This window comes from Tachypleus tridentatus, chromosome 7 (genome assembly GCF_004210375.1).
Source record: "Tachypleus tridentatus isolate NWPU-2018 chromosome 7, ASM421037v1, whole genome shotgun sequence".
Lineage (NCBI taxonomy): Eukaryota > Metazoa > Arthropoda > Merostomata > Xiphosura > Limulidae > Tachypleus > Tachypleus tridentatus.
This window is the reverse complement of record NC_134831.1, coordinates 108935117-108949002: the sequence shown is the minus strand read 5'-3', so window position 1 is coordinate 108949002 and position 13886 is coordinate 108935117. Positions and strand designations below refer to the sequence as shown.

The window sequence follows — 13886 nt, the reverse complement described above, 5'->3', positions numbered from 1 at the left end:
GTGGTTTCTTGGTTAGAAATTTAATAAAAAATTGCTTACAAGGGTTTTATTTCTAAGTTAGTAAAGAGTTGAGTGAGGTACCGAGAGTTTTATTGTACAGGACCTCTCTGTTGTTTGTGTATTCACTGTCTTATCATTAGAAGCACTTTTACTTACGGATAAATGTATTTATTTTTAACCACAAAACTAACTTTGGCCTCTCTGCCCATCATTGGTATCGAAACCTGATTTTTAACGTCATAGATCTTCAGACTTAGTACTCAACCAACAGGGAATCAGACACGTTTGGTAGGTCTGATTTTTGAACTAGAAGGTGTGACTCGTGAGATGAGCGTATTCGCAAGACGGTAGATAAAACGATGAGGTAGGGACATCTCTTTCAGAAGAACTTGAACCACTAGTTCGACACTATTGGTGATTCGATGTAACCATAGAAACATAACAATATAACTGCTTCCTGGTTGATTTACTCCCGTGGGTCCTCTAGTGGCCTAACGGTAAGTATACAGCTTCGTGATTAACAAGAACAGATGATACACGTTACTGCATCACAAAAATAAAGTAACATCACGTGATCTGAATTATATATTTTTAATTTTTAAGCCTTTTTATTTAAATAGTTTTGTTTCCCGAGATAAGTTTCAGATTGTTTGAGAAACGCCGGCCTTAGTGAGTAAAACCTGTAGAAACATTACAGAATTGATTTATAAAGTTAAACAAAAACTACGTGAAAATATTTAAATACACTTCACTTATAGTTCTTACTTCACAGTTCCAACCAATGTAATGATTATAATTAATATCTGAAAGGATCAAAATGTTCCGGAACGTGCGTGTTGAATGTTTGTTTTGGTTTTTTTCGTATTCAGTATTCTTTTTAAACAGGTGTCGCCACCACGCGCTGAAAACATTTAATGGATTACTTTTTTACTGGTTGTGTGTAAATAGCACGGTATGAATCACCTGATATTCTTAAATAGTCCGAACGAAAAGGTATACAACAGATACATGTGGTATAGTAATACCTTACCGTTATAATATGACGTACCTATAACATTTCTAAAATCATACCTCAAAACACGCTAGCAATCATTACACAGGTATTAAGAAGAAATATTATCGCTAAATAAAAAAGTTATTTAGGGCTGATAAACTTGATAAAAAAGAAACTAACCAAGATAGGTGTGGAAGTGAACATGACTGGCTAATAATCACACAGTAGACTCAACTGTCTCGACTTGATAAAAAAAGAATCTAACCAAGATAGGTGTGGAAGTGAACATGGCTGGCTAATAATTACACAGTAGACTCAACTGTCTCGACTTGATAAAAAAAGAATCTAACCAAGATAGGTGTGGAAGTAAACATGACTGGCTAATAATCACACAGTAGACTCAACTGTCTCGACTCGATAAAAAAAGAAACTAACCAAGAGAGGTGTGGAAGTGAACATGGCTGGCTAATAATCACACAGTAGACTCAACTGTTTCGACTTGATAAAAAAGAAACTAACCTAGACAGGTGTGGAAGTGAACATGGCTGGCTAGTAATCATACATAGACTCAACTGTCTCGACTTGATAAAAAAGAAACTAACCTAGATAGGTGTGGAAGTGAACATGACTGGCTAATAATCACACATAGACTCAACTGTCTCGACTTAATATGGAGAATAAAATCCTTACATTACTGGCTTCCTCACTTTGTCTATCGAAAGCTTGATGTTTGAATAGAATCTTAGTTTTCATTGTCATATCTTTCCTTCAGTTAACTTTAGAATGTTAGTGTTATGATTATTTTGCAACAGGAAATTATGGTTCTATTTTTTTACCAGTATGGAGCAAGTAATGTAAGGATTTTACTCTCTAAATAAAGTCGAGACATCCGAGTCTGTGAGATGATGGCCACGCTAGTAGAGCAGTATGTTTAGAACGCTAAAATCAGGGATTCGATTCCCCTTCGGTGGGCTCAACAGATAGCCCGATGTGGCTATACTATAAGAAAACACATACATGGTCATTAGCCAAGCAACCGATGTGTGTATTTGTGTATTTCGTTCTCTGTTTTGTTTGGTTCATTAGTTCAATAACCAGACCTAAATAATTTTTATTTAAGGATATTTTTATTCATATTTGTTTTTTTACTTTTTTAATAAGGTGGCGTACGTGGGTTACCAGGTTATAGAGCTTATTGTATAAATTTTACATATAATAATTATAAACTAGATAGTCAAAGACTGTGAAAACTCTTTTTTTATCTACCAAATGGTGATAAAATTAGATTTACTATTAGATACAGGTAGATGCTAGGCCTGTTGATGAATGGTGATGATGAACAGAAATAATAAATCTCAGTTTTGGCTATTCGCCATGTTTCAACTTTAGGACGCTCTGGTTAGCTGAAAAGCGGCATACACACCACATATAGAGTAACTGTTGAAAAACAACATACAAAACACATATAGAGTAACTATGCCAAGAAGCTCTTCACATTAAACTTCTGATTATCTGTATATGTATTAATGTTTCTTTATTTTTACCTTATTTCATACATAATATGATGGTTAGCTCCCTAAAGACACTGATTGTATAGTTCACAAAGCATTGAATGTTATACAAGTTACATCCATCTAATGTTCATCTATTATTGGCTGGTAATTCCTGTTTCACTCTGTACTTAAGCATTTTAAGGAACACCAGATTGCTTTACGAAAGTTAACTTTAATGTATAATTACATCGTTTAAATTAGAATTATGATTTTTTCCTTTTAAAAAGCATTTTGCATAAAATAATAAAATAGGTAGTAGAAGATTGCGCAAACTGTTTTGCGCTATGAAATGATAATAAAATTATTGTAACTGCTAGAACTAGATAGGAGCTAAGCCTTTTCAAGAAGGATGATGATGAAGAAAAACCGGAAGTCCCAGTTTTGGCTATTCGCCAGTTTTTAACTTTAGAACGCTCGGGATAGCTATAAAGCAGCCTACACATCACATATAGAGTGATTATGCCAGGTAGCTCTTCATACCTAATTTCTGATGACTTGTAGAGAAGAGATTCTAGATTACTTCTGTATTACTTAAATCGGGTATTCGTACCATCCCTATTTAGAAAGTGTTAGCGCCCTCTTTGATAAACAGATGTTGTTTAAGATTTATTTGGTACAAGGTTCAATATTATCTTCACGAGGTGCACGTTAACAAAAGTATAAATATATTGTTGACAGTTGGGTCTATGATAACCAAAGCTATGCCTCATGGTTTGGACACTCGGGTCGCGACGAGTGTGGAGCAGAATCGAATTCCATCCACAATAGAGCCCACTCTTTCAGTTGAAGGGGCATTCAAATGAGTAGCCCAAGAATTGACAGTAGGTTATGTTAATTAGCTGCATTACCTCTAGTTTCTCCTGTGCAGAATAGAGACTGCTGGCGAATAAAACTCTCAAGTACATTCAAAGAAAATCCCCTGATGAATATTCGGGTATAATGCATCTGTAAAGCTACTTTAGCTCCGTTCTCTCAGCGGTAAGTCTAAGACTTATATCATAACATTAGAAACCGGGTTTTGATACCTGTGGTTGGCATCCGATAATCCATTGTGTAGCTCTGTACTTAACTACAAACAATGCAAATAAAGCCATTTTGATGAAGAGGAAAGACTGGGCAGTTTTGGTAGGTTGTTTCAAATATGCTTATAATGTATTATTTTATCTTTTTGTTTCTGACTTGTCTTAGTTTAAAACGAACACGTGCTTCTATTTTAAGGAAGTTTTTAAGGTTATCCGACCGTGATCATATTAAAGTAATTGTTGTTTTTTTCCGGTGTATTTTCTTGGCAAATAAAATGCCACGTGTAAGAATAACCTGGCTTCCTCAGATCATAAAGACGACAAAACAAAGGGTGTAGGTTCACGTGAACACCCGGACGGACCTCGTGCCCACGCGCTATATAAGATGGGTGTTGTCACGTAGAAAACTGTCGAATAAGGCCGCAAGTCAAATCTAGCGCCAAGTAATTCTTAAGGCGTTAGGTTCGTGCTCCAACGAGCACCTGCCCCATGATATGCAGTGTATCAGTTGGCAGGTGGTTTATCACAATATTGATCTGAGCGAAGAAACAGACCTCTGTCTCAGATCTGCAGCTTCAGACAGAAAGGAGCACGTGAAGCGTGTGCAAGACATCAGGTGGATTCTCCCAGTATCAAGTAAGAACCATTGTGTCTACGACACGACAAGTTCTAAACTAAAATAAATCTTCTCTGAACATCTACTGCGTTTTAACTAATCGAACCAAATCAAAAATATGATGATTCTAAACTCAGGGATGGCTACTTCATTAGAGGAAACTTTTAACAAATAGAAAAAGAGTTTCTTCATCAGACAGTATGTGTACTCTCTGTTCAGGAGCTTTATGTTGCTCTCTCCTCAAAGCACCGACTCGCTGTTGGAAATCTTCCTCGGTTACACAGGTGAGTAAATGTTTAGACATAAGACTTTAGAAGTACTTGTTTTTATAATCTGACTAAATAACAAACATCTATGGAACGGTTAGATACAGGACTGTAGATGTATTTATTTTTATAATCGGGCTAAATAAAATAACAAACATTTACAAATGTTTAGATACAAGACTGTAGAAGTACTTATTTTTATGAAACACTTGTTCAGAAGGATAGATCTTGAACAATATTTAAATAAAGAATAGTAAACATGTCAGACACTTGAGAGATGTCGATGATACCTTATATTGTTAGTGTATTTAAATGAAAAGTATCTTTATTATTAAGTTTAAAGATGTAATACCTTAAATATTCGTTCGTAATTGAATTAAAGTATTCAATGATTTAGAAACTTGTACATATCTTAGCATATATAATTGTATAGTCACGTTCACAGTTCTATATCTGTTAAGACAAACAATAATTTGATAAACACTTTATTTTCATGGTGCTGTATACTCATGTTCACAGTTCTATATCTGTTAAGACAAACAATAATTTGATAAACACCTTCTCTTCATGGTGCTGTATACTCATGTTCACAGTTCTATATTGTTAAGACAAACAATAATTTGACAAACACCTTCTCTTCATGGTGCTGTATACTCATGTTCACAGTTCTATATTGTTAAGACAAACAATAATTTGATAAACACCTTCTCTTCAAACCTTATCATGGTGCTGTATACTCATGTTCACAGTTCTATATCTGTTAAGACAAACAATAATTTGATAAACACCTTCTCTTCATGGTGCTGTATACTCATGTTCACAGTTCTATATTGTTAAGACAAACAATAATTTGACAAACACCTTCTCTTCATGGTGCTGTATACTCATGTTCACAGTTCTATATTGTTAAGACAAACAATAATTTGATAAACACCTTCTCTTCAAACCTTATCATGGTGCTGTATACTCATGTTCTCAGTTATATATTGTTAAGACAAACAATAATTTGATAAACACCTTCTCTTTATGGTGCTGTATACTCATGTTCACAGTTCTATATCTGTTAAGACAAACAATAATTTGATAAACACCTTCTCTTCAGACCTTATCATGGTGCCAGTATGAATCATTATTCAGGTTATGAAATAAAAATATAGAAAAGTATTTGTTACAGAATGAATTTATCTTGCATTACTTGGTCATATTTTTAAAAGTTTATTAAATGGAATGCATCCTTATTGAAGATGAGTTTTGATGTATCGAAACTGTAAATACACTTTAGTCTTCTATTGAAAATATTATAAAAAGTGTTCATATCAAACTATCCACAAATTTCAGTTTCTATAGCTTTAAAATAACGTTTTTTGAAATAAATATAATATGATAATATAATATATAATATAATATAATATGATAAGATAAGATAAGATAATATAATATAATATGATAAGATAAGATAAGATAATATAATATGATATGATAATATATAATATGATATGATATGATAATATATAATATAATATGATATGATATGATAATATAATATAATATGATATGATAATATAATATAATATGATATGATAATATATAATATAATATGATATGATAATATATAATATAATATGATATGATAATATAATATAATATGATATGATAATATATAATATAATATGATATGATAATATATAATATAATATGATATGATAATATATAATATGATATGATATGATAATATATAATATAATATAATATGATATGATAATACATAATATAATATGATATGATAATATATAATATAATATGATATGATAATATATAATATAATATAATATGATATGATAATATAATATAACATGATAATATAATATAACATGATAATATAATATAATATGATAATATAATATAACATGATAATATAATATAATATGATAATATAATAAATATATTACAATATAATAGAATTAATAAATTTCACTGTTCTTACATTATTTTTCGAAATCTTTTTTCTCGGTCTGAACGAGATTATGTGGGAGAAAGAACGCGTGGTTTCGTAGTTTAAATCAGCCTATCAATAAATATTTAAGGCCTCGTGGTGGTGATTATACAAACACTTTAATCACGGCTGTAATAGTATAGTTTTTGAAAATAATTTCGTCAAGGGATACAGCAAAATAAACTGCTGTAGGAGTGATAGTTAAGCGATTTTCCACCCTCTGCATCTCGGAGTTCGGGAATTCAAAATATCACAAGATACTTAGCTCCTACTTCGTATACTAACTTACAAGAAAATCCATTAAGAGATACATGAGATAACATCTTCAACTTTGATTTCATTCGGTTTTTTTTCTCCTTCGCATCAAAAGTACGAAATGTTTAATAGAAAAACACATTTAACTGAAATGCATTTCTTTGAAATTCAAAACGCTGATATGTCTTTACAATCTACAATTAAGTGTCAAAGTCCGTGTGCATATAAATCATACGTATCAAGTTATTCAAAAAACCGCTCATATTTAACGAAGATGTTTGCAAAGGCCCACACAAAAAGTCGCACGAACCATCAGTCTGGCATTTTTACCATAGCTTTACGTAAGAATATAAAGGTGGACAGTTTTTAGTTTATCTTATTCGGATTAAATACGTCTGATTTAGAGTACCAAAACTAAGATGAACGGTCGTACTTAAATGTAAGTATTGGTTAGGTCAAGGACTAGATTAGTAGTTTCTAAATGAAGTTTCTTTTAAAAGAATCATACAAACGGGCTGTTATTATAGATTTCAAAACTTTCTGAACACATTTATATTATCAAACTGTCCTAAATAAATAGTGTTTAACTTCACTTGATATTAACTTAAACAATTAATATAAATAATGATGTTTGATACAGCTGTATCGATTGCATAGGATGATGACGATGAACTGTTAACCTAGATTCCATAGCGTTACTACAAAGGAAGTTATTAGCACTGTTTTAAAGAATATGGTTAGTTCTGTAAAGTAAATATCTGTTCAGAATAGAATTGTGATTCTAAAGCTATTGTGGTTACTTCCTATCCACACATAAGGTGTTTTTGATTAGATATCATGACTGATTCTAAAGCTATTGTGGTTCTTCCTATCCACACATAAGGTGTTTTTGATTAGATATCATGACTGATTCTAAAGCTATTGTGGTTACTTCCTATCCACACATAAGGTGTTTTTGATTAGATATCATGACTGATTCTAAAGCTATTGTGGTTACTTCCTATCCACACATAAGGTGTTTTTGATTAGATATCATGACTGATTCTAAAGCTATTGTGGTTACTTCCTATCCACACATAAGGTGCTTTAGATAAGATATCATGACTGATTCTAAAGCTATTGTGGTTACTTCCTATCCACACATAAGGTGCTTTTGATTAGATATCATGACTTTTTGTCACCAAAACCCACAGTAACTAAGAAGGTGAGAAAAAATGATTGAGTGCGCGACTTAATGAATGAAACCAATACTGGCAGTCAAATTGGTAGATCCACTTATAGCATTGGTGAGAACTTTACAGTAAATATTAATTAATTAGTTAGCTAGGCCACGGATTTTGTTTTACTCACCATCTTTCGTCAAGGTGTACAGTGTTGGTGACCTAGTTAGTGAATGTAATGTAATGTTTGCTGTTTTATCAATGCTGTAAATATGGCTGCCAATTTTAATTTCATTATTTCAAGTCACACATTCAATCCTTTATTGGCTTCACCTTTCCTTTTTCAGTTTTTGATTCGATTGTGGTATGGAGCTCCAACAGTTAACAGAATATTCAAATAAAAGAAAGCTTGGCGATGTAATTTGTATTGTCGAGTTATATGACGAACCCTGTTTTATAAATAACTAAGTGTTGGAACTGTAGCTAACTTTGTCATGATATGTAGTTTCAGCGAACAAGAAACGAAAACCAATATTAATTCATGATAATTAGAACTTCTTGTCAAAATGTGAAGCGAACTTCTCTTTTGAGATATTTTGAATTTTTTTCCCAATATATATAGTGAAATTGTACACCTTAAACTGCTTATAAAAGCACGACAGTCACAGTAAACTATCACTTTGCCGATATGTTAATTAGTGCTTCTATCATATTTGGGGCAGGAATGCTGACTTCAAGATGTACGTTTTATCTTACTTACCGCCAGATGTCAGCACTTTATTTTCCTTATTTTTTATTTTTATTTATTTATTTCTTCATGTTTTCCTTTTTTGTATTCTTATTCTAACTTGGGAGAGCAGTCACCTTTCCATAATTGTCTGCAGGAAGTGAAGGGTGATATAGGTGTTGGATATTGTGGGCTTCAGCACCCACATCTCGCTCTCCTAATTTCTAATTTTCTTGTGTGAGACTAGCAAATTGAAGGTTAAGACTGATAAACGATGTATCCCCACCGTAATGTGAGTCCTACTTCCGCAGTCACCTCCAAAACCTAGGATACATTTTATAATACCACTTTGTATCTTGTACCTTAGAATCCTTTTTTTTAATGTATGGGGAAATTAAAAAATATATGTTAATGTGTTTTGGTTTATGGGTTGAAAATGTTTATGGTTATAATACACACACATATTATATAGTGTGTGTGTATGTGTATGTGTGGGCAAAATAAAATGTCTTTTTGTTTGTTTGTAAAGTAGGGGATATTGTATGGCATTTAACAACAAAAATAACAAAACGTCATATTCCTTTAACAGCCATTGGTAGATTTAACAAAACGTCATATTTCTTTAACAGCCATTAGTAGATTTAACAAAACGTCATATTCCTTTAACAGCCATTGGTAGATTTAAGATCATGCATGGGTTCTGATGTACGACACAGCATGGCCAGGTGGTTAAGGCACACGACTCGTAATCTGAGGGTCGCGGGTTTGAAATCCCGTCACACCAAAATGCTCGCCCTTCGGTCGTGGGGACGTTAATGTATGACGGTCAATCCCACTATTCGTTGGTAAAAGAGTAGCCCAAGAGTTGGCGATGGGTTGTGATGATTAACTGTTTTTCCTCTAGTCTTACACTGCTAAATTAGGGACGACTAGCGCAGATAGCCCTCGTGTAACTTTGCGCAAAATTTAAACCGAAATCCAGAAGTACATATTCTAAAGAATACGTTCCATTTAATGATGTTAAATATGCATTCTGCAGGCTACTTTACATCTTCTAGTGTCAAATGTACACTAAATATGCATTCTGTAGGCTACTTTACATCTTCTAGTGTCAAATGTACACTAAATATGCATTCTGTAGGCTACTTTACATCTTCTAGTGTCAAATGTACACTAAATATGCATTCTGTAGGCTACTTTACATCTTCTAGTGTCAAATGTACACTAAATATGTATTCTGTAGGCTACTTTACATCTTCTAGTGTCAAATGTACACTCTGCAGGTTACCTTGAGTTTTAATTAGGCATTTTACAGGTAGGGGCGTACCTAAAGTATTTGGAACCCGGGGCGGATCCTTTCTTTGGCATGCCCCCATAAATAATATAAAAATTTAAACACAGAAAAATATATGTTTGCAAGTACATTTATAAACAGTACAGTACTGTCTTAAGCAAACTGGAAATAAGAAAAATGTAGAATATTAAACATTCAGTGAACATGTAATACTGCAATTTATTTTATACAAAAACATAGGAAATCAGTGCTCAGCCTATTTTCAAAAAGTAAATAGAGCGGATTCAGAGTCTCATCAAAATTCACCTTCTTTACATATTCAATGAGGAATTGAAAATAAAACCAGATTCGTTAATCTTTTCTGACGCCTGATGAATCGAAAGAAATATTTTTATTAATTTCAGTTTGAAAAAAAAAAGCTTGGTAGAGATTTATAAAAATCCCATTTCAAAATAAGACTCCAGAAACTCCATTTCTTTGCCTCTTCAACGCTGATTTTGGCAGCTCCTAAATGCCTTTGTAGTAGTCCAGGTTCCATACTGATATCTTCATCAAAGAATTTATCAAAAATCTTAATCAAATTTAGAACACAGTGAAGTTCTTCTTCTGTGGTAAAAACCAAAGTGTTTGGATGAATAATAACAAAGGTGACAGAACTTGATCCATTGTCTTAGAACGAATCTCCAATTATTGATGAAAGTGATTAACACGTTACTTCCTCTGGCAGTGTGAGACCAGCATACTTTTCTATCTCTCCTGGCATTCTTTTCCAGGGCTTTACTCTCCGTTTTGTCTCATAGAAATGTCCATTTCTCACATTTTGTGCTTGCATAATGAACGATCCTCTTCATAATTCCATTGTGCTGATCTGCAAGAAACAGTTTTAGAGTTTGGTGCTTCAAGGCTGATTCCAAATATACAGAAATACTTTTGTGTGAGATTAATTTCTTCCAGGACTTCACACAAGAATGAAAGGTAACTCAAAAAAGATAAGTCACATACAGCATACAGCAAAATATGAGCTGATCCTCTTGGGTCCACAATTTCTTTGACGTCGCACAGTACTTCAAGAGTTGAGGTCAGTTTTTCAAAATTTGCCTTCACTTGGTTCACGACGTCATGAGCACTCCATCTTGTCAGGGAAAGTCTTTTGACTATCATGCCTATATTCTCCATCAGCATTTACTATCGATGTGGTGAGACTGAAAAGAAGGATAGACTATCTCCAAGGTTTTAGATAAATTCACACGAATAAATGAGTGCACTCTACAAAGGTTCAGAGAATGATTTGCACTAGGAACAAACAAAGCCTTTAGATTAATCTCTCTGATCTTTGACTGAACACAACCATGAATCTCAGCCATACACCCTTGTGCAAATTAATTCAAACAAATGGTCATTTTACAATATTTTCAACATGACGTCCGGTGTAGGCTCACTGGACCAGCTAATTTCCTTTAATAGTCATTTTATTCGCACAGACGGCGTCATTAGCTGTGTTTTGCAGTACGGTCGATCTATTTTTGGGATATATGACGAAATTTTGAGGAATGTTATGCAATTGAAATTGCGTTAGAAGGGCAAGGAGACCAGTCAAAAAACAACTTACCAACGCAACGAAGAAAAAACGGTATCAGTAGGGTTTGAAATACAAGAATTGGACGCAAGAACAATGGAGGAAGATGTTATTCAGTGACGAGACTCATTTCTTTGTACAGGGTCAAAGAAGTCTGCATGTTCGCAGATCTCTAGGTGAGAAACTTCGAGAATCTCACATCAATCAGTTCGTAAAACATCCCTTGAAGAAGATGTTTTGGGGCTTTTTCAGCTACTATGGCGTCGGAGGCTTACATATCGTAGAAGGTATGATGCGAGGACCACAGTACATCGAAGTTTTGCAGAGAAGAGTCGTTCCAGAATCGGAAAAGAGATTTCCAGATGGATCTGGCATTTTTGAGGAAGATCTGGCTCCGTACCACACATCGAAACTTGTGAAGAATTTTATGACTACAACGCGAATAAAGGTGCTGGACTGGCCTGGGAACTCTCCGGACTTAAATCCTATTGAAAATCTTTGGGCGATTTGTAAAGAAAGACTTCGGAGAAAAGACTATACTACGAAAGATAAGCTAATTGAGACCATAATTGAGGTGTGGTACTGCGATCCAAAAATTAGTAAAGATTGCAGTCAACTCGTGAACTCGATGACAAAGCGGATTAATGATCTTCTGAAAAATAAAGGCTGTCATATCATGTATTAATTTGTGAGTAATTTTTGGATTCTCAGAAATAAAACACAAAAGATTGAAAAAATCGTAATTTTCCGTCTTGCTCCAATTAATTTGCACAAGGGTGTAGCTTCAGCTTTGTCATATCCTTGAGCACTGCACAAGTATGTCCAGTCCACTTTTCTCCAAATGTCTGCTTCTCAAATTATTAACCCAGACAAGCAGAAACAATTAATTATCAACACTACACATTAATACTAATTGTATAACACTAACTATTATAACCCATATCATTATTTATAGAGCAGTAAGCATTAAAACATTAAATGTAAAAAGATACTACACTGGACATTGTAAGATTACTGAACTATGATGGCTTGTCTAAGTCAATAAGCATAAGTACCACTTCAATATAGAATAGTACTGTAATACTACTTCAGTATAGAATAATACGGTAATACTACTTCAATATAGAATAGTACTGTAATACTTCCTCAATATAGAATAATACTGTAATACTACTTCAATATACAATAGTACTGTGATACTACTTCAATATAGAATAATACTGTAATACTACTTCAATATAGAATAATACTGTAATACTATCTCATTATAGAATAATACCGTAATACTACATCAATATAGAATAGTACTGTGATACTACTCAATATAGAAGAGTACTGTGATACTACTTCAACATAAAATAATACTGTAATACTACCTCAATATACAATAATACTGTAATACTACTTCAATATAGAATAATACTGTAATACTACTTCAATATAGAATAGTACTTAATACTACTTCAGCATAGAATAGTACTGTAGTACTACTTCAATATAGAATAATACTGTAATGCTACTTCAATATAGAATAATACTGTAATACTACTTCAATATAGAATAGTACTGTGATACTACTTCAATATAGAATAGTACCGTAGTACTACTTCAATATAGAATAGTACCGTAATACTACTTCAATATAGAATAGTACCGTAGTACTACTTCAATATAGAATAGTACCGTGATACTACTTCAATATAGAATAGTACCGTAGTACTACTTCAATATAGAATAGTACCGTAGTACTACTCAATATAGAATAGCACCGTAGTACTACTCAATATAGAATAGCACCGCAATACTACTCAATACAGAATAGTACCGTAGTACTACTCAATATAGAATAGTACCGTGATACTACTTCAATATAGAATAGTACCGTAGTACTACTTCAATATAGAATAGTACCGTAGTACTACTTCAATATAGAATAGTACCGTGATACTACTTCAATATAGAATAGTACCGTAGTACTACTTCAATATAGAATAGTACCGTAGTACTACTTCAATATAGAATAGTACCGTAGTACTACTTCAATATAGAATAGTACCGTAATACTACTTCAATATAGAATAGTACTGTAGTACTACTTCAATATAGAATAGTACTGTAGTACTACTTCAATATAGAATAGTACCGTAATACTACTTCAATACAGAATAGTACTGTAGTACTACTTCAATATAGAATAGTACCGTAATACTACTTCAATATAGAATAGTACCGTGATACTACTTCAATATAGAATAGTACCGTGATACTACTTCAATATAGAATAGTACTGTAGTACTACTTCAATATAGAATAGTACCGTAATACTACTTCAATAAAGAATAGTACCGTGATACTACTTCAATATAGAATAGTACTGTAGTACTACTTCAATATAGAATAGTACCGTAATACTACTTCAATATAGAATAG

The 13886-nt window shown here is 32.9% G+C and overlaps 1 protein-coding gene across 1 annotated transcript in view; it reads left to right on the top strand.

Annotated features, from left to right (window-relative positions):
• Window positions 1-3162: 3162 nt before the first annotated feature.
• The window catches only part of LOC143256374 (uncharacterized), a 58325-nt gene continuing 47601 nt past the window's right edge, over window positions 3163-13886 (top strand). The window contains exon 1 of the mRNA XM_076513547.1: window positions 3163-4469. Within this exon, the coding sequence (XP_076369662.1) occupies window positions 4386-4469 (84 nt within the window). The 5' untranslated portion in view covers window positions 3163-4385. The remainder of the gene's footprint in view (window positions 4470-13886) is intronic.